Here is a 26,831-nt window from a genome sequence, read left to right on the forward strand (position 1 = left end):
TCCTGGTGTCATCTGCAAATGTACAAAATAACCATCTATGCTTACATCCGAGTCATTTATATATATCATGAACAGAGGTCCCAACACAGATCATTGCAGAAGTCCACTGGTCACAGACCTCTAAACTGAATATTATCCGTCCACCGCAATCCTCTGTCTGCTAATCATATTCAATTAATATGCATGATTGGAAATATGTACATTGACATTATTACATTTTGATTCATTATTTCAAATGTTACGTTTTAAATACGAGTTCAGTATTCATGAACAATTTTTTACTTATATAGAGATCAGGTATTGGTCTTTTGACCTTGGGGAGAGTTGTTCTGTGCGTCCAAAAGCAATGGTATCTTAAATGCTATTGTAAGAAAGCTTAATGGGTCTCCATAGTATCGTTACTTACAAATTGTAGGGTATGGAGTATTCAAAACCAAGAGATCTACCAAGGAAGTGTGACAGGAAAAGTATTATAAAAATCTAGATCCATGCTATTAAAACATACCACAGATTTGTTTTCGAAGGCAGTGTGCAAGGACAGCCATTCAAGTTTTAGATGAACTTTTCCATGCTCAACATCACTCAGAGGAAACCACTGGTCAAAAGACAAGGAAGATTTATATGAGTTTAATACAGTGACAATAATAAACAGTCTTGTTAAAAAGCAAGAGATTGCTCACACTGAATCTCTATTGAAGATATAGACTAACTGCATCCATTGGAACAATAACTTGCAAGGAAAATATCAAAGCACAGTCATACATACTTTATTGGACTAAAGGTCCACTTTAAATACATGAAATGAAAAATAATTATTTCTACTATTTTTTCAGATGCAAAATTTAAAATGTACCCTTGTTTGTCCATAAAATGAAATTTCCGGCTCTAATAAAACACAAAAGATAGCACAATTGGTTCTCAAAAGTGAATCGTTATATAGATCTATTTATGAATGTCATTTTTGCATGACTTTTAGTGGGAATTGCTTTCAAAATCCAAATAATAGAACCTGATGAAATGGTATCTATCAGTTATGCATCAATCAGTTGCTATATGTTCCCTATCCAAACTAAAACATCAATATTGCAGCTACTATTCTTTACCTCTTCCACAATTCTGTCTTTCATGACTTCACCAAGATCTATAACAAGGCTGTAAATCAGAATATAAAATAAATTACTATACCACAAAATACATATACTAATTAACATGTTCATGCTTTAATTGTTGAAATAACAATAGCCCAAACAGAGTGCACTAATAAGTTCTCATAATGTGTGGACACATGCATCAGTTTGAATGCTACTCAAATATCCTATAACAGAGCTTTCTAATTATTCATTATGAATCCGTTCCTGTGCACTTCGAGTGGATAGATGTCAGAATAAAATTACTGCAAGAAAACTCGAGTAAAATTTCCCTCCCACCCAAATAATGTACGGATATTCACTTTCAAGGTTCATACATGAAAAGTAGATGGAAAAAGAAATATTGCAGTATCCTTCATGATTCTCGGAAAGGTGACTGTTGGGGTGATGGAGAGAAGGGCTTTGGTGAGACAACATTGGGTTCCTTGGCAGGGCTCCTTGGCAATATTCCACAAAGGCCATGCATTAGAATGCCTCAGCAAATTATTAATTCACCACCGTCGGGAGATGCAGAAAACGATAGTGATATTGTGAACATTGACATTACACCTGACCTTCCCAGAAAGTCATCTTTATCAGGGTCCTCATCAAAAAGTTCCATTTCCAAATCTTGACCAAGAGCCTCATGAACTACAGCCTAAAGATAAAAAATAAAAGAATTAGAGGCCATCCCTTGTTCTTAAGAAATGTCTGTGATTATACTTTAAAGTAAAAATGAAAAACATTATGTTATAGCTTGTTGGGAAGGGGGAATGATAAATGAAGGGCAGTTGTAAATGTTTTGATTAAAAAAAAACCTACCTCATACATTTCATACCATTCGGGATTTAAATTTGCTTTGATAGTTTTGCTGCGAAAGGTCTGTGTCCCAACTCGAATAACAGCATATGGGTCAGACTTTCCTTGCACCATACCCATTAGATATGTGTCTTTCCTTATTAAATTAGCAGCTTTATTAAGATGTATTCTCACAACACCCTGAAAAACAATAAGGAACCTTCCAATGTTTTGTCAGACAAATAAGAATAATGTTTCTCCGTCAAAATTATTAAATTATTTGACAAAGCATTCAAATCCAATTTCTGTCATCCCTGATACATTGGCAAATAGACTGTACTTTAAGCATCAATAATTATCTCTATTTTGAATAGCAAAGCAAAAATTCACTTTGTATTTTTGTTAGTGTTATTCTAGAATCCTCATTGTAATTTTAACTTTTGTTCCCACTGTCAAAGAATTGTTCAGAAGCAACACCATAAGAATTATTTTCTAATTAAAACTCAAACGACAGGACTTAAATAATGCAGTATAACTTCAATAATCTGTTTAAGAGGGAACTGCAGATGCTGGAGAATCGAAGGTTACACAGAAAAGCTGGAGAAACTCAGCGGGTGCAGCAGCATCTATGGAGCGAAGGAAATAGGCAACGTTTCGGGCCGAAACCCTTCTTCAGACTGATCGGGGGTGGGGGTGGGTCGGGACAAGAAAGGGAAAAGGAGGAGTAGCCAGAAGGCTGGAGGGTGGGAGGAGATAGTAGGGGAGCTGAGGAAGGGGAGGAGACAGCAAGGACTAACAGAATTGGGAGAATTCGATGTTCATGCCCCGGGGGTGTAGACTCCCCAAACGGAATATGAGGTGCTGTTCCTCCAATTTCCGGTGCTGCTCGCTGTGGGCATGGAGGAGACCCAGGACAGAGAGGTCGGAGGCGGGTGGGGAGGGGGAGTTGAAATGCTGAGCCACCGGGAGGTCAGCTTGGTTAGTGCTGAGCCAGCCGAGGAGGTCAGCTTGGTTATTGCCGGACCTCCGCTCGGTCTCACCGATATAGATCTGCTGGCATCTAGAGCAGCGAACGCAATAGATGAGGTTGGAAGAGATGCAGGTAAACCTCTGTCGCACCTGGAACGACTGCTTGGGTCCTTGAACGGAGTCGAGGGGGGAGGCAAGGGACAAGTGTTGCATCTCCTGCGGCCGCAAGGGAAAGTGCCCGGGGAGGGGGTGGACCGAGAGGGAAGGGAAGAATTGACAAGGGAGTTATGGAGGGAGCGGTCTTTGCGGCAGGCAGATATGGGGGGAGAAGGGAAGAGGTGGCGAGTAGTGGGGTCACGTTGGAGGTGGCGAAACTGACGGAGGATTATTTTTTGTATGTGACGGCTGGTGGGGTGAAAGGTGCGGACTAGGGGGACTCGGCCCTTGTTGCGAGTGCGGGGATGGGGAGAGAGAGCAGTGTTGCGGGGTATGGAAGAGACCCTGGTGCGAGCCTCATTTATGGTGGCGGAAGGGAACCCCCGTTCCCTGAATAGTGAGGACAATAATCTGTTATCTGATTGATCTGGTATTCAGAAAGTTTGGCAGCTGGCTCACCGCCTGTTTCTCAATCTCCTTTTAAAGCCCGTCACTAATCCCCTGCTCATTTTAAACTCACTGGGGCCCAGTTTCCCATGCACCCTTTTAAACTCACCTGGTTTACTGAAAAAGTTATCAAACTATTGTCAGTAATTTAAAAAGTGAAATAAAACTGTGTTGATATATTAATGAAAGTAATATCCAGTAGTTCAGAAAAATATGCCAGTCAAAAAGGTGCGGACTAATGGAGTTTTGCTCTATTTCAATGTAACTTTTTTAATAACGAATTTGAAGTAGATTACTTTTGTAACTATTTTGTATCCTATTCAAATTCTGGAGTGCTTGAAATGTTACAATTTAATCTGATTAGAATATATTTTTTGTAGATATTTTCAGTTAAGAGAAAACATTTTGCAAATCCTTGACTGTTGCTACAATTTCTTCACTCTTTCAGAGACATCAATGTACCTGTATTCAACTTACAAATAAATCGGAGGTGACCCAAGAAGTTGACTCATTATTTTCAGTTATGACACAACTGAAAAATGTATAAATCAAAACTACTATGAGATGTTGGAAAATGCGGCAAAGATATTTTTAGCTTATCGACCGGTAGTTGCATTAGTCACAGAATATAATTTGTAGTCATAAGCAGATGTGACTACAAATTCATAAAGTACTTACATGTGGTAAAGGAAATCTTAGCCGAGAAACACTGACTTGATCAATCAATGGGCAAGTATACCTATTTGGCAACACCATATATGAAGCAATAGTGTCGAGAATCTTTGTGTCTGACAACCCACTGAAAGGAAAAATAACAGCCATCAGAAGCAGCAAAACAGCTAGACTCATGTCCGACAATATACTCTACTTGTATCTCTAAGTATGCTTAAAATGTTTCTTCTCATTGCAACCGCTGGGATGAGTAGGGGTAATTATAATTAATCTCCACCATTCACACCACATTTAAAAAAAATAATATAACTGAAGTAAAATCAGAAAATCCTGGAAATAAAAGGTTTTGGTATTTGAAAATAATAAAATTGAATAAATCCTTTTGCTTTTGTTTAGTTTAGAGATACACTGTGGAAACAGGCCCTATGGCCCACTGAGTCTGCGCTGACCAGCGATTCCCATACACTAGCAGTATCCTACACACTAGGGGCAATTTACAATCTTTACTGAAGCCAATTGACACCTGTTCCCAATAATTTCTGCTTTATTTCATTTATGGATTTGCAGAAATTATTTTTCTTACTTTTAGAATAAATGAAGCATTAAAATTATTACTATAGATACCCAGGGACAAAATTGTCATCTGTAGCAATTGTTTGTACACGGCCTGAGGAATATCACACAGAGAAGCCTGTGCAACATGCCTGCGGTTATCTGGAACAACACTAATCATTGCACAGATGGTAACCTGCCAGAGTGAAACCTGTTCACAACAGGCTGTTTGCTTATCGGGAGACAGGAAACTAGGCAATGCAGCAGTCAGTCAAATCCTACAGTAAACAGTAGCATTTTTTAAACATAAACCACAGCAGGGGGTACCAGGTGATACTAGAGATGAATCTTAAGAAGCAATTGGATACATTTTCAATTCCTATCAATGAAATTAATAATTTGAATTGGCTGTCGACTGACTTGTACCAGAACAGAACAAGTGTTTAAGAAGAAACTGCAGATGCTGGAAAATCGAAGGTACACAAAAATGCTGGAGAAACTCAGTGGGTGCAGCAGCATCTATGGAGCGAAGGAGATAGGCAACGTTTCGGGCCAAAACCCTTCTTCAGACTGATAGGGGGTGGGGGGAGGCGGGGAGAAGAAAGGGAAAAGGAGGAGGAGGAGCCCGAGGGCTGAGGTAGGAAGGGGAGGAGACAGCAAGGGTTAACAAAATTGTGAGAAATCAGTGTTCATGCCACCAGGGTGCAGACTCCCCAAGCGGAATATGAGGTGCTGTTCCTCCAATTTCCGGTGTTGCTCACTCTGGCCATGGAGGAGGCCCAGGACAGAGGCCCAGGACGTCCCCCTCCCTTTTCATCTGTGCATTAATTGCCTCATATTGTGTTTTGTATTGAATTCTGTCTTTACTTTGTATACTAATCATGTCTCTACTATTTATTTCATTCCCCTTACATGTTTTTCCTCTACCTGCTAAATCTTTGTAAGGTGTCCTTGAGACTCTTGAAAGGCGCCCATAAATAACATATATTATTATTATTATTAGAGAGGTCGGATACGGAATGGGAGGGGGAGTTGAAGTGCTGAGTTAAAGAACAGAACAATGTGTCGAATCGAAAAACATATATGGTCTTGTTTCCTTAGAAATCATTTCAAATTTTCATTGATATTAAAAATAATAAAAATAAACATTTTCTCAGTTTGAAATGCAAGCAAATCTAAAATATACATTTGCTATAAGATAAGCAGTCTCTTGCATTATCATGGCTGCTTTCCAATACTACTTTTGTCAAAACTGGATAAATACTGATGTGCCCTCATCAGATTCAAGACAGACAAATTTGTTATTATGGAGTTCATTTCATTATTTCAAGGCATTCCAAAGCATTTTTTTTTCTTCGAGATGTAATTACTGTTATGACAAAAGAAATGCAATGGCTAATTTGCAGATGGCACGAATTCATAAGGTGATAATCCATATTTATTTAAATTGAAAAGAAATCAGTTGCTTCAGAATAGCATGTTAATTTGCTGCACAATGCCACCTAGTGTCAAATTTACTTATGATATAGGAGACCAATCAGCCCATCACATGCACGCCACCTTTCAGAACAATCCCATTCCTCCACCTATTTCACTGCATCCTAATCTTTCACAAATACCTATCAACAAACCACTGATTCTCATGCCAACTACCTACACTAGGGGCAATTTGCAGTCACCGGTTAACCTGGCACCCAGCACATCTGTAGATAGGTGGGTAACATGAGCACCTGAGAAAACCCATGTAGTCACAGAGAGAATGTTATACTTTTCACAAGACAGCGCCAGTGATTATCAAAATCAAAACTGGTCTCTGGAGCCGAGACATCTATCCGACCAGTAGCAAGATTATGCTGCATCTTTATTTTGAAAGTAATTGTGGAAAAAAGCCTAACCCCATTATGTGGGTGGTTTGGAACAAGATGCCCCTCAAACCAAAGGCTAGGCAACTCCTCCACATTTAATCTGTTGTAAAAAAAAAAGCCTTGAGAGCTTCTGAATAACCCCTGCACTGAAATGACGGAAACATTCAAATGTTATTGAAAACGGACAAATTAATTAGAAAAAAGGTAGCCAAATTTTAATCCCTTACAATTTTTCCTCTCCATTGAAATTAATGGACCAGCTGCTTAATCGACTGATTCCACAGTGTACTTCCATTTTCTAGAAAGTTTGATAAATATTGTAGATAAGAGCCTTGAATGAATTAATAGTTTCATAATGGTGAATACACATTTCTCATATGGTTCAGGTGGCAGCATTTACCAGTCTACATCAGATCAGTAGTCACCACCTTTGCATCAATATGGTATACAGCACTGGTTCCAATTTACAGTGCGATCCATATTGTTTGGGACAAAGACGCATAATTTATTTATTTGCCTCTGTACCCCACAATTTTAGATTTGTAATCGGAAAAAAAAAATCACACGTGGTTAAAGTGCACATTCTCAGCTTTTAATAAAGGCAGTTTTTTTACATTTTGGTTTCAAAATGCAGAAATTACAGCTGTGTTTATACATATGGTGCCCCCATTGCAGGGCACCATAATGTTTGGGACACATGGCTTCACAGGTCTTTGTAATTGCTCAGATGTGTTTAATTGCCTCCTTAATGCAGATATAAGAGAGCTCTCAGCATCTAGTCTGTCCTCCAGTCTTTCCATCACCTTTGGAAACTTTAATTGCTGTTTATCAACATGAGGATCAAAGTTGTGCCAAAGAAACCATTATGAGACTGAGAAACAAGAACAGAACCATTAGATACATCAGCCATTAGGCATACCAAAATCAATTGTTTGGAACATAACTAAGAAGAAAGAGAGCACTGGTGAGCTTTCTAATTGCAAAGGGACTGGCAGGCCAAGGAAGACCTCCACAGTCGATGAAAAAAGAATTCTCTCTATAATAAAGAAAAATCCCCAAACACCTGTCCGACAGATCAGAAACCTTCTTCAGGAGTGGATTTGTTAATGACCATTATCCGCAGAAGAATTCATGAACAGAAATACAGAGGCTACACTGTAAGATGCAAACCACTGGGTAGCCGCAAAAATAGGATGGCCAGTTACAGTTTGCCAAGAAGTACTTAAAAGAGTAACCACAGTTCTGGAAAAAGGCCTTGTGGACAGATGAGACGAAGATTAACATATCATTGTGATGGCAAGAGCAAAGTATGGAGGAGAAAGGGAACTGCCCAAGATCCAAAGCATACCACCTCATCTCTGAAACACGGTGGTGGGGATGTTATGTCCTGGGCATGTATGGCTGCTGAAGGTACTGGCTCACTTATCTTCATTGATGATACAACTGCTGATGGTAGCAGCATAATGAATTCTGAAGTGTATAAACACCCTATCTGCTCAAGTTCAAACAAATGCCTCAAAATTCATTGTCCAACGGTTCATTCTACAGCAAGGCAATGATCCCAAACATACTGCTAAAGCAACAAAGGAGTTTTTCAAAGCTAAAAAATGGTAAATTCTTGAGTGGCCAAGTCAAACACCCAATTGAGCATGCCTTTTATATACTGAAGAGAAAACTGAAGGGGACTAGCCTCCAAAACAAGCATAGGTTAAAGATGGCTGCAATACAGGACTGTCAGAGCTTCACCAGAGAAGACACCCAGTAACTGGTCATGTCCATGAATTGCAGACTTCAAGCAGTCATGGGCGTTTTTCTTGGGAGTTTCTTTGTGTTCCTTCTCAGGAACGGTTAGTTTAAAACCGGGCGTGACCAGCTAGGAACACATTCCTTCAAGTTCGGGAGCGGCAGGAGGGAGTTCGGTGATTGGCTGAGGAATTCAATTCACAAATTGGTTAATTGGTTAAGTAGCAAATTGGGCAATTTGGCAGCCAACATAAGCAAGGTTTGCTGTCGTGGAGCGCCTTGTCAAGGGAAATGCCTTGTGAGAAAAGTGTGAGTCTTTGGCTCGAGAGTCTTCGGCGTGGAGGTTGAGGAGAGGAGACTACGCAAAAAGCTGGAGAGGACGGGACGCGATGAACACATGATTGGTAAGATGAGGCAGTGTGATGCTTGTAGGATGTGGAGGCCAGGGACACCAATGGATCGTCGGGCTGCTACAACTGTGGTAAGTGTGTCCAAGTTCAGCTCCTGAAGGTCCATGTTGGGGCACTGGAGAAGCAGCTTGATGACCTCAGGACGATTCGGGATAACGAGAGTTTCCTGGACAGGACCTACAGTGAGGTTGTCATGCCAAGGTTACAGGAAGAACGAAGGTGTGTAGCTGAGAGAAAGGGAAGTAACCGTGGGGTGCAGAAAACCAAGGCAGTATTTTGGCGTTTGGGTCCAGTGGAGGAATCGCGTTGGCAATGCATCTGAGATGGCTATGGTGCCGCGCAGCATTGAGAGTGGGGATCTCGGCACGGTTGTTAGACACTTGATTGCATTCTAGGAGTGGAGGAAGAGGGAGCAATGTCTTCTCATCCACAGACCCCACCATGTAACCGCAGGCTGTTCTACCTGCAGTCTGCTTGAGCCCGGCACATGTCCGCAGTGAATATGGCTTAAGATTTCCTTTGATCTCAAAGATATTGAAAAACTCAGATGTTGCAAGAGAGCGGTTGTTCTGTTCATCTAAGATGGCGTACATCCTGCATGCCTCTTGGTAACGTCCTTCTGGATAGACTGAGATAAGACATATCTTAGCAGATGCTCTCGCGCTGACCCCCATCACCGCACACCTCTATGCATCTGGAGGTGATCTCCTGGTTTACCGCTACCTCTTCCTCCCCGCCATGCTCAGATGCGTGGGGAGATGGCTCGGACTTCCAAGGGGCTGGGCCTGGATGTAGGGCAGAGAGGTGTCTGTCACTGTCGCACTCAGTACAATTCACTTCTGCTACCCAGTTCTTGCCGAAATGACTTGTGGAGGAGCAGCAGCGGAAACAAATGGAATGTTCCTTAAGGAAGTGTTTGCGGTCTTCCAGGCTCTTTTCTCTGAAGGCTCTGCACTTCTTTAATGGATGAATCTTGGCATGAATGGGACACAGCTTGGATGGGTCACTGGATTTCTGTGTCTCAGGAGTTGTTGGAGATGCTTGTGTCCTGTGGACGGAGATGAGAGTTTTACCATATCTCTCTATGTTTTCCCTCTGGACGATTGCTGGATGAGAGAGGCAAAGATTGAAGCTGGGATCCGTTCTGGTTTTTGCCTCCATGCGGATAAAGTCGGCAAACACTTTAAATGGGGGGGAAAAGATGTGGTGGCGGCGTTTATAATTGGATCCAAAATCAATCCACTTTTCCTGGATGTTATGAGGAAGCTTCTAAACAATCGGTGCAACTCCCCTGGAGGTGTCAAGGTAAGACAAACCAGGTAGATACCCATCGACCTTAGCCGCTTCGATTGCTGACAGAAGGTCCCCGAGCTCACGTAGCTTGTATGGCTCTTTGATGGTGATCCTGGGAAAGTTCTCAAGCTTGGTAAAGAATGCTCAATAGACTCGGGTGAACCATAAGTTTCTTCGAGCCTCTGCCAAACCATCTTCAAACCTGCTGATGGATTCCTCATGTTGACAGCCTTAATTCTTGTTGCCTGCTCCAGGGATTATTTTCCAAGCCATTTTATCAAACGATCTAGCTCTTCTCCGGGTGAAAGGCCCAGGCCTGCTATGGCGTTTTGGAAGGAGGATCTCCAAGCCCAGTAATTCTCAGGCTTGTCATTAAAGGTCGTCAATCCCGTTGTAACAAGCTGACTGCGGGCAAGGTATCTGGCGAGATCCATGGTGGTGGGATTGATATTGTTGGTGGTTCGAGGAAGTTGATAAAGTCACTGTGCAGAAAGGTAGATGTTGGTTTTCTATCCACCAATTTACGCTCCACATTTCCTTGCACATTACTGGGATCGTATGCCCAAAATGGCCAGATTAGATTTGGTCTGATGAACGGGCGGCAATGAATCAAATAGTATGCTACCACTCTCAATATCATAATCGGTGCCATGTTGGCTTGACTTTATGCTGGCTTGCTCTATGACATAGTCGAGTACGCTGGTGTTGGCTTTGAGGGTGAACAGGGCTTGGTAATCTATTACGTGACCCTTGTTCTGCTCAAATGGATCAAATGTAATTCCATGATGTTAGGCAAACTCAATATGACATGGAGATGAAAGCAAAGTGGAAGCATGATGGTGAAATATAGAATTGGAGTGCGTGCTTTCAGATATGCAGGAGATGGCGAATGGCCCAGAGAACAAAGTACATAAAAATATTGAGAACCCTGACAAGGTGAATAGAAAGGATCCATATACCATGAATAAAACAAGTGAACATCCAAGGATTAGTGAGTCATAGAATTGTGTTGCACAGAAGAAGCAAAGCATCATGTCCATGATGAGAAACAAAAAGCATCATGTCCATACCAAACATTTTTGCCCCTCTTCACTAATTCCATTTGCTCCCATGGTGATGGTATTCTTCTGTTCCTTCCTATTTAAATTTCCATGCAACCCAACAGTCGGAAAAAATTGAATTCTCAAGTAAAAACCTCGCTACTTTTCTCATCCCCCCCCCCCTTCCTCAGCCATGCATGCTCAAGTGTCACACATCACTTGCAATCACCCTTCTCTTTTCCCCTCCCTTTTCATCCCTCCCATATTTCCCTTTAATCCCCCATTTTCCCCCTCCCTCCAACCCATATCCCTCCCGTCTACTTTTCACCACACTCCTGCCCTTTCCTCATCTGACAATCCTTTGCCCCTTTCACTTCCACCCATCTGTCAACTACTCCCCCCCCCACCTCTATCCACCTATCACTTGCCAGGTTTTGTCACACCCCATTTTTATTTGCTCCTTTGTCCCTCCCCCTCCCCCCTGCACTCCAATCAGTCTGAAGGGTCCCCATCCTAAATGTTGCCTGTCCATATCCTCCACAAATGCTGCTTGACCCGTTGAGTTCCATACCTGGTGTAGTCACACAAATAAAGTCCATGTTAAAACAGTTTTAAGGTAATTGAACATATAATATTTATAATGGTCATAATTTTCCCCCATAGTCTTAATGGTTGTATTTAACTTGAAAATCTAGGATTGAATTGAATTGAATTGAATACCTTTATTGTCGTGCCTGCAGTCATACATACAATCATACAATAATAAACAACAATAAACACAAATTAACACCACCACAGTGAGTCCTCCAAGCACCTCCTCACTGTGGTGGAGGCAAAAATCTTAGGGCTGCAGTCTCTTTCCTCCTCTTCTCCCTCTGTGCTGAGGCGATACCCCACCGGGCGATGGTACAAACAGTCCTGCGGCTCACCGAACCCCGCAAACGGGCCGGTTCAAACACCGCGGCCCGGGGTGGTCGAAGCTGCCGCCCTCCAGTCCAACGGACGCAGTCGCCGGCCCGTGGCTGAACCCCGGACTCAGGTCACCGCCGCCAGAACGCCGTCCCAGCCACCGGAGCACCGTTCCAGCCCCGAGCCGGATCGCCCTCACGTGAGTGCCGTTCCTCCCTCGAGCGAGCTGGGCCGCTCCGACGGGAGCGCCGTACCTCCCTCGAGCTGGGCTGGGCCGCTCCAACGGGAGCGCCATTCCACCCTCGAGCTGAGCTGGGCCGCTTCGACGGGAGCGCCGTACCTCCCTTGAGCTGGGCCGCCCCGACGGGGGCACCGTTCCGGCCCCGAGCCGGGCCGCCCTCATGGGAGCGTCACAGCACCTCACGGGAGTGCCGTTCCAGCCCCGAGCCGGGCCGCCCTCACGGGAGAGTCTCAGCCCTGAGCTGGGCCGCCCTCACAGGGAGCGACCCCAGGGCAAGTCCTCACCGACTCTGCCTCCGGAGTGTCGAGGCCGCCAGCTCCGCCATTAGGCCTCAGCGCAGACGGAGGCAGAGAAGGGGGATACGACAAAAAAGTCGCATTCCCCTGAAGGGAGAGACAGCAAGCCCCGTTTCAACCCCCCCCCCCCCCCCCACATAAACACAACCTAAAAACAAAAACTAACTAGCCAAAACGAAAAAAAAAACCATAAAAAAGTAAAAGGGTAGTTGAGGCCAGTTCATTGGCTATAATTAAGAGGGAGTTAGATGTGTTCCTTGTGGCTAAGGGGATCATGGAGAGAAGGCAGGTACCGGATACTGAGTTGGATGATCAGCCATGATCATATTGAATGGCGGTGCAGGCTCGAAGGGCCTAATTTCTATGTTTCTATGTTTTACCAGGTGAGCTGCACCGCACCGCCACTTCCGGTCTTGTTTTGAGGTTTTGTAATTTGATACGGACTAGAGACTGCTGCTGAAACGTGCACTGCTAATTAATTTAAATTAATTTCACTCAGCAGACCACCAAATATGAATACAATGCATACTAGCATTTTGAGCATACTAGTATTTTGAGATGAAAATTTGTGTGTGAATTGTCTCATTATCAATTGCATTTCATAAAATAATGTTGTAAACAGTAGAATCCCTGTAGAATATTACTCAAAAGCTCGGCAAATTAATGTGCATTTTCAGTCAGCCATATTTTTTCCTGCAACACTTGGGTTTTCAATTCAAAGCTCTCAAGAGTACTTGACTGTATTTTTTGACAACCAGTTTGACATGTTTACTTCATGGCAAACAAATGAAAGTAAACACAATGGAATAACAGGAAAGGAACAAAGCATCACAGTGTAGCAACTATCATTATTGAACATTTTTCCAAAAGTCTGGCTTAGATGATCCATCACATCCATTTCAACCTTTTTGCTGTTCTACACTAATTCCATTTACCCACATTTGGTCCATTAAAAAAAATAGGCTCTGCACTTTTCTACAGGCATAATTAGGGTACCAGGAAGGTAGATACATAAAGCTGGAATAACTCAGCGGGTCGGACAGCTTCTCTGGAGAAAAGGAATAGGTGACGTTTCAGGTGGAGACCCTTCTTCAGACTGAGATTCAGGGGAAAGGGACGAGAGAGATGTAGAACAAATAAATGGAAGATATGCAAAAAAAGTAACGATGATAAGGGAAACAGACCATTGTTAGCTGTTTGCTGGTGAGGTGACTTGAGTGGGGAGGGAATGCAGGGTTTAGAAAGCAATGGGTAAGAAAAGTCAGGTAACGTGTAAAATAAACTGCAGAATTGTAATGTCTATTTTCACCAATTTCTCAAAAGTAGGAATAATTCCATAAACTGATAATAATGATTTTGTAATCTTCACAAGACCCAATATTTTGCAATTTTCCCAAATCATCAATTAATTAATCTGATGTGGTCCCATAGACAACCTTCCCTATGTTGTTCTCTCTCTAATCGGATATAGGACAACTGACATTGCATAAATTTAAAATAAATATTACTAATCCAAAAACCTTTAAAAAAAGATTCAATTATTGCAAGGCAAGGAAAAAGCTACACTTGGCTCATTTCAATAAGTGGATAATAGGCAGCAAGTCCTGCTGACAATGCCTCTCAGTGATGAAATAGTTCACTGAAACACTTACCTCAGAGTGTTTCCTTTGCAGATCATGTGTAGCTAAATTATAAAACAAGTTTCTAAAAACTGCAAAACTTCTAAAAAAAAATGCAACTTTGACACAAAGGGCTAGTATTAAATGTTGAAATGTCACAAATAAGTAACTGAGGTTTTAACTATCCATCACCAAAATATAATCTGTTCCCATTATTTCTTGTGACCCTCATGAAAGAAACAATAAATCTGTCAACAACTGAATTCCAACTGTTTTCTAATTTCTTATATCGACAGAGATGCTAATTTTTACTGTATTGTATCCCCGTCTGCACTACCTCCTAACATCGAGGAGTTGCCGGTCTTTGCTGGAGACCGACCTCGGAACTCCAACCATGGGTGCTTGCGGGCTTAACATCAAGGAGCTCGCGGTCTCTGGTCAGAGACCGACTTCGGGAACTCTAAGCCGCAGGAGCTTCGATCGCCCGGGCGCAGGAGTTTACTCTGTCCCAACGCGGGAGCTTAGACCGCTGGTTGTGGGAGCTTCGATCGCCCCGACGGATGTTTCAATTGCTCCAACCACGGGAGAATAAAGAGGAAGAAGATTGGAATTTTTTGCATTCCATCACAGTGAAGAATGTAAGGAATCCGCTGTGGTGGATGTTACGTAAACTTTTATGTAGATGTGTATCTTGTTGCTTTTTTTTTCGTATTGCTGTACGGTAATTCGCATATCACTGTACCTTAATTGCTACATGTGATATTAAAAGACCTTTGAAACCTTTGATATTCTTTGTTGTTTATATTAAAATGTTGCTTGATGTATTTAAGAGCGTAAACCTAGTTCAATTTGGTTAACAATATCTGTGTAGTACAATTTTTAAGTAACAATAAAAACAATTAAGTGAAAATAAAGGCAGCACAATAGCGCAGCTGGTAGAACTGCCGCCTCAGAGTGCCAGGGACCTGGGTTTAATCCTGACCTCGAGTGCTGTCTGCGTGGAGTTTGCACTTTCTCCCTGTGACCGCATGGTTTTCCACCAGGTGCTCTGGTTTACTTCCACATCCCCATACGTGAGGATTTGTATTTTCATTTGCCTCTGTAAAATCCCCCTAGTGTGCAGAAAGTGGAGGAAAAAGTGGGATAATATGGGACTGGTATGAACAGGTGATCAATGGTCAATGGGGTGAGCTTACTTTGTTGAAGGGCCTGTTTCCAAACTGACTGGGCGACGGACCTGAATGAATACACCACAGTCGTCACAGACTTAATAAGGAAATGTGTGGAGGAATGCGTTCCAACAAAAACATTCCGAGTGTTTCCTAACCAGAAGCCTTGGATGAACCATGAGATCCGCATTCTCCTGAAGACCAGATCCCGGGCATTCAGGTCTGGCGATGCAGAGGTCAATAAGAACTCCAGACACAATCTTGGTAAGGCCATAACAAAGGCCAAAAGGGACCTGCTCTAAGCTGGATGATGAGACAGATGTTCGGCAACTGTGGCAGGACTTTAATGCCATCACCTCCTACAAGGCAAAATCAGGAGGCGGCTCAAATGACAGCGAAGCATCACTCCCTGATGAGCTCAATGCGTTCTACGCACAGTTCGATTGGAAGAACACTGATGTGCCTTCCCGAGCCCCAATTCGCCCTGACGGTTAGTCACAGTCACAGGGGCCGACGTCAGAAGATCCTTCAGGGGCGCCTGGACCTGATGGTATACCCAGTCCAGTTCTCAAGACTTGTGCAGACCAACTGGCGGGAGTTTTTGCAGACATTTTCAACCTCTCACTTCTGAGGTCTGAGGTTCCCACCTGCTTTAAAAGGGCATCAATAATACCGGAGCCCAAGAAGAGTAATGCCCCTGTCCCACTTAGGAAACCTGAACGGAAACCTCTGGAGACTTTGTGCCCCACCCATGGTTTCCATGTGGTTCCCGGAGGTTTTTGTCAGTCCTCCTACCTGCTTCCACTACCTGCCACCTCCGGCAACCACCTGCAACCTCCGGGAACAGCACCTACCTCGACAAGAACCTCATACAAGAACAGTTTGCATACTGCCACAACAGGTCAACGGAGGATGCAATTTCATTGGCTCTCCACTCCGCATTGGACCACTTGGATAATAAAAAAATCTATGTCAGGCTATTGTTTATAGGCTACAGCTCGAACTTTAATACCATTATCCCTTCCAACCTAGTTACCAAGCTCACGGAACTGGGCTTCTGTGCATCCCTCTGCAATTGGATCCCCGACTTCCTCATCCACAGACCACAGTCTGTTCGAATTGGAGGAACTACTTCATCCTCGGTAACAATTAGTATGGGAGTTCCTCAAGGCTGCGTGCTCAGCCCCCTGCTTTACTCACTCTATACCCATGACTGCGTAGCCGGTCATAATGTGAACTCCATCATCAAGTTCGCTGACAACATCACTGTGGTTGGACGAATCACAGATGGGGACAAGTCAGAGTATAGAAGTGAGATTGACTGTCTGACCAAATGGTGCCAGTGCAACAACCTGGCTCTCAACATCAATAAGACCAAGGATCTGATTGTGGACTTTGGTAGGGGAAGGATGAGGACCCACAATCCTGTTTATATCAATGAGATGATGGTGGAGAGGGTCAATAACTTCAAATTCCTGGGCATGCATATATCAAAAGATCTTTCCTGGACCCAGCACACCAATGCAATTGTATAAAAGGCACATCGGTGACTCTACTTCCTTAGAAGATTATGGAGATTTGGCATGTCGAAGAGGATTCTCCTAAACCTCTACAGGTGCACTATAGAGAGCATTCGACTGATTGCATCGTGGCCTGGTTCAGCAACTTGAACGTCCAGGAGCGAAGAAGACTACAAAATGTTGTGACCACTGCCCAATCCATCACTGGCTTTGACCTCCCTATCATCGAAGGGATCTATCGCAGTCGCTGCTTCAAAAAGGAAGCCAAAATCATCAAGGATCCACACCATCCTGGCCACACACTCATCTAATCATTGCCATCAGCAAGAAGGTACAGGAGTCTGAAAACTGTAACGTTCAGGTTCAGGAACAGCTTTTTCCGCACAGACATCAGGCTATTAAACAAAATGAATAAGCTATGAGCTGCAAAAGTCTATATTATTATTTGTTATTTGCACTATATTTTATTTATTGGACTTTTTCTTTTTTTCCCCCCGTTATATACGATATTTACATATTCAAATATTCTGTTCTGCTGTAGCAAGTAAGAATTTCATTGTCCCGTCCAGGACATATGAAAATAAAACGCTCTCGACTCTTGACTATCTTTCAATCAATTCAATCAAACTGAAAATGACTTAAAATCTATACAATTCTAGTCACTAGTTAGTATCAATTGTTTGAAATAGTAAATATTGCTTACTATTTGAAAGTTTTCAAAGCCCGCCACTGGTGTATTTGCATGTTAAATAATGATGTGTAATAATGATAATAATAATTATGCATGAATCTAAGTGGTATAATCAGTAACTTTACAGACAACATGAAAATTTGCTGGCATTGTGCAGAGTGTTGTCAAAGGATACAGCAGGGCATGGATCAGTTTGAGCTTTGGGCAATGAAATGGGAAACAGAATGTTTAACCTGATGCATTTTCATAAATTAAATGAAAGATGGACGTTCAAAAGGCAGGACCATTAATGCATAGAGCGATCATGGGAGTGCAAGTCCCTAGCGCCTAAAAGTGGCACCACAAGTAAATAGGGTGGTTGGGACATTGTATTAGCTTTCATCCAATAAAGCACAGGACAAAAGTCGATATCTCATGTTGCAGCTGTCTAAAACTGTGGCCAGGTCGAGCATTATGTGCAATTCGGGTCATTACACTATAGGAAGCTCTGGGAGAAATGCAGAAGGATTTCACCAGAGTGTTGCCCAGATTAGAATATATTGGCTATCTGTGTCAAACACAGTGCAGAACAACTCAGCAGGTCAGGCAGCGTCTACAAAGATAATGGACAGGTGACAATGTGGGTCAGAACCCTTCTTCAGACAGATCGTGGTTGGGAGAGAAGGCTGAAAAAGAGAGGTGCGGGAAGGACAAAGACAAGCAAGTGATGTGATTACAGGTGAGGTTGGGGGGCTCGGCTGTATTCACCTATCACTCCAATCAAACCCTCCTCACCAGTTTCCACCTATTGATCCAATCAAATGCCATCACCTGTATCCACCCATCACTGCAATCAAACCCCTCCGCTGTATCCACCTATCGCTCCATTCAAACTCTTCCCCCTCCTACCTGTATCCACCTGTCACTTGCCAGGCTTTGCTCCAGCTTTTTCCCCCTTTTACAATCAGTCCGAGGAAAAGTCCAGATCTAAAACATTGCCTGTCCATTCTCTCCACAGATGCTGCCTGACCCATTGAGTTACTCCAGCATTTTGTGTTTTAGTCAGAATTCCAAAATTAGTTTAGTTTAGATAAACTGCACGGAAACAGGCCCTTCGGTCCATCAAGTCCACACCAACCAGTGATCCCCGTGCACTTACACTATCCTACACACACTAGGGACAATTTGCAATTATACCAAGTCAATTATCCTACAAATCTGTATGTGTTTGGAATGTGGGAGGAAACCGGAGATCCTGGAGAAAACACACGCAAGTCATGGGGAGAACGAACAAACCCCGCACAGACATGCATCCATAGTCAGGATCAAACCCGGGTCTCCTGCGCTTAAGGCAGCAACTCCACTGCTGCGCAACTGTGCCACCCTAATTGTGTCTCTAGCTATACAGAGAGATTGAATAAACTTTGATTGTTCTCTCAACTCAGAGGTTTGTTCAGGGGTGATTGAAGCATATATTATTATAAAAAGCATAGATAAGGTAGGCAACCTGAGTATTTTTCTGAAGGTTATAGGTTTAAGGTTAAAGTGAGAACGTTTAAAGAAGAGCTGCGAGTCAAGTGTATTTTTTAAAATTAGATCGAAACATTCAGGATACATTTAGACAGAGAATGGAGGAATATAGATAGATCAATGTGGGCAGATGGGAAGAATTAGATTCACATCATGGTCTGCACAGACATGATGGGTCGAAGAGCATGTTCGTTTGCTGTACTGTTCTATTTGTTACCAAGAGGAATCTTGTATCAGGCCATTCACACCATGAATCTTGTTTAATAATGAACTTTTGCGCAATACACAAATAATGCATGATCTACAAATATGGGTGTACATATCAGATTGCAAGCTTGTGTGTATTGTGTGCAGAGTTACCCAACTATACATTGATCTTTCAATTCATGATAAAGCCAATGTCAAATTAAATTCTCACTCTCAAAATTACACGTGCAATTGTACTTACTTGAGTCCAGGAATATCCAGTAAATTGGTTAGTCCTGTCCAGTTGATTTCCAGCACCTGAGGTGAAACAGAACATTTTTTTTTTCCACAACATATTATATCCAAATTGTATTCTCACATTTTTTTCTGCTTGGGTCTTTTAAAATCACATTGACCATATACGAGAAATACCTACAAATGACATTGAAAGATATTTTTAACTGTATCTGGACATTACTTCTCACTCTAATCATAGAATCAGTTTAATTTTTCAGTTATTAACCAGATTTCCCCCAACTCCCATTTCAAGTTGGTTGTTCTTTCTTAAATTTCTTTTTTAATCCGTAATCAAACAGAAAAAACATTAGCAGATTATAAGAACAGAATACAGCTGTTCCACAAAGTGGTTGACTAGGCTATGTATGTATGGTAACCTTCTCTATACTAGTCAAACCAAGTGTTGACTTGCCGATATTTTGTAGAGCAGCTGCACTCTGTCCACAATGGCCATCTTGAGCTACTGGTTGCATTTCATTTTAACTCTCCTTCACACGCCCACACTCGCACTAACTGTATGTCCTCAGCTTTCTGCATTGCAATGAAGGCTAAACACGAAGTGGAAGAACAACATCTCGGATTCCACTTGGCTAGTTTGCAGCCAAATGGAATAAATCCTAAAATTTCCAATTTCACTTAACCAACACCGGAAAATGTTCCCCTCCCACACAAGATACAAGATACATTTAATTGTCATTTGGACCCCTTGAGGTCCAAACGAAATGCCGTTTCTGCAGCCATACATTACAAACAAATAGACCCAAGACACAACATAATTTACATAAACATCCATCACATTGCTGTGATGGAAGGCCAAATAAACTTATCTCTCCACTGCACTCTCCCCCACCCCCCGATGTCAGAGTCAAAGTCAAAGCCCCCGGCTGGCGATGGCAATTGTCCCGCGGCCATTAAAGCCACGCCGGGTGGTGCGAGGTCGCACACCGGGTTCTTGATGTTAGAGCCCCCGGCGTGCGCTCGCAGAGTCCCGCGGCCATTCCAAGCCGCGCGGGGCAGTGATGTAGGCCCCGCTCCAGGAGCTCTTCAACCCCGCAACTCGGGCGGGGGAAGTCGCCGTTGCGAGAGCCCTGAAAAGCGGTCTCCCTCCAGGGACCTGCGGGCTCCCGGTGCCGCCGTCCGCAGACCCGCAGCTGAAGCCTCCGACTCTCCGGTCGGGCCGCAGCAGCAGCAGCGCTCCTCCACCGCTCCACCCGCTCCGGACTCGGCCAGCCCCGCGACGGCGACGGTGAGTCGTCGGCACCAGAGTCCCCGGTCTCTTCCTGTTGGAGGCCGCTCCTCGTTGCAGCCCCAACGATAACGGAAACCCGACGAGAAAAGGTCGGGTCTCCCGTGCAGGGAGAGATTTAAAAAGTTCCCACCCCACCCCCCCCCCCCCCCACACACACACACCCCAACAAAAAAATAACAAAAACTACATAAAAACATAGACAGAAAATAATAAAACGCGGACAGACTGCAGAGGCCACTGCTGACGAGAGTCGCGCCGCCCACCGGCTCAGTTTGTTTTCTCCTTTCTTTGTGCACATTTGCCATCCCATTTACCCTCCGTGCCCCATCCAGTTCCACCATTCACCTGACAGCTTTTATCCTATCTCCCTCCCACACCTGGTTCCAATTGTCCTTAATCTCACCTGGTTTCTCCCATCAGCTTCTATCCCATCCACCTCCCGCCCCCCTGTTCCCTGACCACTGTACGACTGTATACTCGTAATCTTTCCTCTTCGCTATTTATTTAGTTATTTTCTTTGCAAAAGCAAATGCTGTTGTTTTCCTATGGCCACAAAATCCAGGCAAATAAATAATTAAAATACATATTCTGCCGCAATAGCCTGCATCTGTGCAGTGACTTTAGTGCATAAAAAAAGGATGTTTTACAGCAAATGCACATAAAAAGTATACTGCCATGCAACTTAAGAGCTGATGAGAAGTGACTCAAAACCGGAATAACCAAGTTTATAGTCAAGCCACTTCTGTTTTCTTTTAAAAGGTGGAGCTTTGCTCACCTCACAGTGCTCAGGATAGGGAAAGAATAAATAATACATTTTAGCTGGAAGCAATGTTATCACACCTGACAAACATATTTTCAAAAATTGGGAAATTTTCTAATGAAGGTCAGTACATAAATTGCAACACCCTGTACTTCCGAGGTGTGGCAAGGCTAAGGCCGAATTTATTTTGCGGCATTTTACACATGCACTCGTGGTTCATGACTGATGGTGGATCTCATCGCATGTAGTCCACATGGGCAATCAAAATGTCAGATAGAAAGCACACGTTTTTAGTTCAGCTTAGTTTATAATTGTCACGTGTACCGAGGTACAGTGAAAACCTTTTGTTTGTGGGATGCTATCCAGCCTGCGGAAGACTACACATGAAACAACATACAAAAGAGCATAACCAGATATGTCATTTTAGATACAGTAAATGAACAATAAACTATTATAAACAACCTTCTGACTAGAAAATATCAATTCATATTAGAATATAATAATGCATTTGATAAATAAGGCTTTCTATTAAGTACCTCATCTTTTGAGCTGTAACATTGTATTCTGCATGGTTTCATTGCATTCATGTGTGTGTGTCTTAACTGTATAGCTCGCAAAACAAAATGTTTTCATTGCATCTCAGTGAACATGACAGTAATAAATTAATGCCAATTTTGGGGAAAGATCAAAGGAATCCCTTCAACGTTTTGGGATGAAATAAGTGATAATCACTTTTGAAATCACAATTCGTTACCAATGAAAACGACTTTAAAAGGAATGGCATAATTTTAATGAAAGGATGTCAATTTTGTTAGAATATTAATAAAATACAAAGCAAATGAAATGTATAGGAAAAGCATCATACTGGTCGGCGAAGGAAGAACAAAGTCACAGCTTCAACCAGGGGCATCTGACTGGAGAGGGGCTCCAGTATCACTCGGAGTGTACCGTGCAGCTGTAACACAAACACATGCATTTACAAATGGCAGCTTTACAAAACATTACTTTCTAAATGGTGATACAATAATGCATGCTAAACAAAGCAATTAATGAGGATAGAAGTTGAGCACTGCATTAGATAGACTTCGGGGTGGGAGATTGCAACCTTCACGTGTTTCAACGAATGCAATCAACCTGGCGTGCACAATAAAATAAGATCAAATAGAACAAGTTGTCCTACAACTTTAGGCTGTGCACGCCATACGCAAGAAGAAGATAAACTTCAATGCATGGAATGCAAATTGTAATATGCTGCTCTGCTTGTTCAAATCACTCTCAAGATTATACAGATGGAGTAATTGGGCATTAAGGTATAATAAATGTGTTTATACAAAGAGGCAGCTAACTTCTGTTCTTGAAAAATCATAATGACATTTAACTAGTAATTTTAAAATATATACCATAGTAATAATCTTTTGCAAAACAAACAAGATACTGAAAAAAATACAGAGATCAGTGAAATGGCAGACAGCAGAAGTAGAGACACGTTGGCTGCCTCTCATCTCTTGGCACAATGCCTGGCAGGGTGGAAACATTGACCCAGATTTTGCAAGGAACTATATAGAGTTCCACTTGTTAGTAAATCCCCACCAACAGTGCTACGATTCTAGGAATTCCAGGCATGCATTTTCCTCCCACTGTGCCCCATCACTCTATGAAGTAGCCGAGATTTCCCATCAATGGTTGGGAATTTGCTTAAACAACATAGTAATTACATGCAAAATCTGAATTGCAAATTATGTTGTTAATTCAGTGCGTGAGACATGCAGCAGGGAAAAGGTCCATTATGTCCACACAGATACCAAGAAATAACTTACACCAATCCTACACTAATCCAATTTTACATCTGGATGCAGGAAGTTCTCTATAGATTTGAATACAAGGGAATGATGAGTAAGGGTGTTAAAGGTTGGGGGAGAAGGCAACAGAATGGAATTGAGAGGGAAAGGTAGATCATCCATAAGTGAATAACGGAGTAGATCCGATGGGTTAAATGGACAAATTCTGCTCCTATGACTAATGAGAGTGGCTGCGAGTGTCTAGATGATAGTATTTTTAGTATGTTTTAATTGTTTTGAATACTCAACTTTTTAGTTTGAGATTTCAAAAAAATTGTATTTAAATAACAGTTTAAATAATTATCAACACTTGGAATATTTATTTTTTCTTTCAGAATCATCCAATGCTTTGATTGTTTAAATCCACATGATTGTAGACTGTAGAAGGCAATCATTACTGTTCACCTAATTGCAGCTTCATAACATTTTGGTAAGGCTCTATTTGGTGTATTGTGTGCAATTCTTGTTGCCCTAATTACAGGAAGAATGTAGAGGATTTAGAGAGGATGCAGAAGAGGTTTACCAGAATGCTGTCTGTATAGAGGGAATTAGCGATAAGGAGAGAGTAGAAACAAGGAGTTATAAAAAAATACAATTGCTGGAATAACTCAGCGGGTCAGGCAGCATCTCTAGGGAACATGGATAGATGACTATCCACTATTCTCAATATCTCTGTTACTGTCATATCTGCTCCCAAGACAAGCTTTCCATTCTTGGACATCAGAAATTTCCTCTTTCTTTCGTAAACATGGTATCCCCCCCTACTATTATAGGTAGATCCCTCACCTGCTTTTCCTCTGGTCCTGTAGTTTTCACTCTCGATTCCCCTTCCCCAGATGTAACAAGGACAGAGTTCCCCTACCCTTTCACCCACCAGCCTTCATATCCAACACATCATTGCCTGACATTTTCATCACCTCCATCATCTCACCACTAGTTACATTTTTGTGCCACGCATGACCATGGGAGATCCCAAAGTGTTTATAACCAGAGAAAATATATCTTGCTATAGTTGACAAACCATTGAAGGACATATTACGAAAAGTAGTGGATTTTATGGACCATCAAATAATGAATAGGAGTTAGAGAAAAATATCTGCAATAGTGGAGGGACACACGCACTATATAGCAGTGACCGAACTAGAAATTCCAGCATCTGCAGTCCCTTACATCTCAATTTTAAAACTCCACTGCAAAGTCTCTTCAAAGAATGATGACAAGAGGTTTTCCAACTCTCTTCAACAGAGGTTTTGCGAGGCCCTCTCTCAATACTCCCCTTCTGTGGTTTCTAATGTTCTCTAGCCACATTCATCTACCTGCCCCCATCTCCCAACTCCCATGTCCACCCCTTCCCCAACCTGGCCATCATCCTTCATCCCCTCCTTAGTCTATTAACTGCCAATGGTTTGGTCTCATTATTCTCCTTCTCTTTATACTGGTTATCAATTAATACTTGACAGGAAAATAATGAATATCTATCTTCCCAAAGTTTCAAGCTCTGGATAATGAGGAACCTTCTTCATGACATTATACCTAGCAACCACTTGAATAGAAAGGATTGATTAAACCCTATATGGAATGAGAGGTGGGGTGGAGATACAGATAAAGGAACTCTAAAGGAGATTTGAGACGCATGAATAAATTATAGCATAACTTATACCTGGAACCAGATTTAAACATTTTTCACCTACCTGAATTCCCTTTAAGCCAGCTTTACATACTTTCTTCACCTCTACATTGATTTCACAATCACTTATGTAGCTAGAACAGAAACAATAGTTCAAATGAAATGCACGTTTGTCAAATCAATGCCAAGAAGCATAAAACAATGCCTCAAACCAGTGAAACCCATTTACTTTTGTAATTTGCAGATAATAATGCCGAGATTTACAAAGTGCTTAATATGATTTCCCAAGGAAATCGCAGTTTCTACACAACTGTTACGTTGCAATTTCTACCATTTCCATTTACAAAAATAATTGGGGCGATATGGCGGGTAGCAGGGTAGCGCAGTGGTAGAGTTGCTGCCTTATAGCGCCAGGGACCCGGGACCGATCCTGACTATAGATACTGTCTGTACAGAGTTTGTACATTCTCCCCGTGAACCTGTGGGTTTTCTACGGTTGCACTGGTTTCCTCCCACATTCCAAAGGCGTACAGGTTTGTAGATTAATTCGCTTTGGTAACATTGTCCCTAGTAAAATTGGTTGCTCTATGAACATCAGTAGTATACAATTACATTAATATGCAGATTACAGGAGAAATTGCTATGAGCTGGGCGTCACAACTGAAATATAAGTCAGGAAAATCGGAAGAAAAACTGTGGCAAATTGTAAACGATGATTAATCATCAGCAACAAATAGTGGTAGAACCAGTTTGTTCACATTTAATGAAATAGGAGCTTTAAAGTTTCAAGCAATATATATCTTTTAAGCTGGAAAACCAGTTTAAAAAGCTACCAGAAAAGTAGTCTAAATGCAAACAAACAAGCGGTAGGTTATCTACTGTTGGGTGGAAATGGAAGTTTTATTATTCTCCAAAAATAATCTCCAAATGCAAGCCATGATGATATTAATTCCACTACTGCAGAAAAAAAATGAGCTCAACATTTTGAAAATATCCACTTTTCTACAAAGTTGATACATGTTCATTCATAAATTATGTGCAGACACCTCATGTTTTGCATGTGACTTTTCCCATCATCACCACATTTCAAACTTTCTCCCCCGCCATTCAATAGGGATCAAAGGCTGATCATCCAAAAAGAAGGCCCGTACCTAGGCTTGGGAGAGCTGGGGAGGGGGGGGATCCCCTTAGCCACAAGGGCCACAAGCAAACTCCCTCTGAAATTGAAGAACTGTCATGTTCAATACCCTCTGTGGCAAAGTAGTTCCAGAATATCACCACTCTGTCCAATTTGCGGTTCTTCTCATCTGGGTTTGGAAAGGATTTCCCCCTTAACCTTAATGTTAATTCATAAATTATGTGCACGCACCTCATGTTTTATGTGTGCTGGTTTATGTGTTTTCAGAAGAACACCTTGTCTAATTACTACCAAAGTATGATGCCCTCACTCCTAGTTTCAAAAGAATGCACTCATAGTCATGCCCGCAAACTTACATAAATCAGCTTTCAAAGTTATCCTTTAAGTTCAGTTTTGCTTAACAGACAGAAAACCCAAACGATTGCCTGCAGATATTGTTTGTTTAAATGTATCAACCTATGTGAAATACTTTTTCCAATTACAGAGCAAGGGATAATTTTCCATATGTTTTGCTCCAACAGTTAGTGTCATGCATTCATTGTTCAGACGGAAGGGAAAGTATAAAGTTGTTTGATGTAATTTACCCTAATTTATTTCAATTGGTAGAGTGTGGGCATGTTTAATTTATGCGCTGCTTTTCAATCCTGTAACCCCAACGTAAAACGCGAGATGTCTGTACCATTGTACATAATACTATACCTCTCAGGAAA

The 26,831-nt window shown here is 42.2% G+C and overlaps 1 protein-coding gene across 1 annotated transcript in view; it reads right to left on the minus strand.

The window, feature by feature from the left end:
- The window catches only part of LOC129699009 (extended synaptotagmin-3-like), a 144,860-nt gene that overhangs the window by 42,615 nt on the left and 75,414 nt on the right, over positions 1-26,831 (minus strand). The window contains exons 4-11 of the mRNA XM_055638569.1: positions 25,048-25,117; positions 22,384-22,473; positions 19,475-19,530; positions 4,176-4,296; positions 1,950-2,126; positions 1,703-1,785; positions 1,104-1,152; positions 506-595 (exon numbers count right to left, since the gene is read on the minus strand). Coding sequence (XP_055494544.1) covers positions 506-595; positions 1,104-1,152; positions 1,703-1,785; positions 1,950-2,126; positions 4,176-4,296; positions 19,475-19,530; positions 22,384-22,473; positions 25,048-25,117 — 736 coding nt within the window. The remainder of the gene's footprint in view (positions 1-505; positions 596-1,103; positions 1,153-1,702; positions 1,786-1,949; positions 2,127-4,175; positions 4,297-19,474; positions 19,531-22,383; positions 22,474-25,047; positions 25,118-26,831) is intronic.

Source organism: Leucoraja erinacea, chromosome 7 (genome assembly GCF_028641065.1).
Source record: "Leucoraja erinacea ecotype New England chromosome 7, Leri_hhj_1, whole genome shotgun sequence".
Lineage (NCBI taxonomy): Eukaryota > Metazoa > Chordata > Chondrichthyes > Rajiformes > Rajidae > Leucoraja > Leucoraja erinaceus.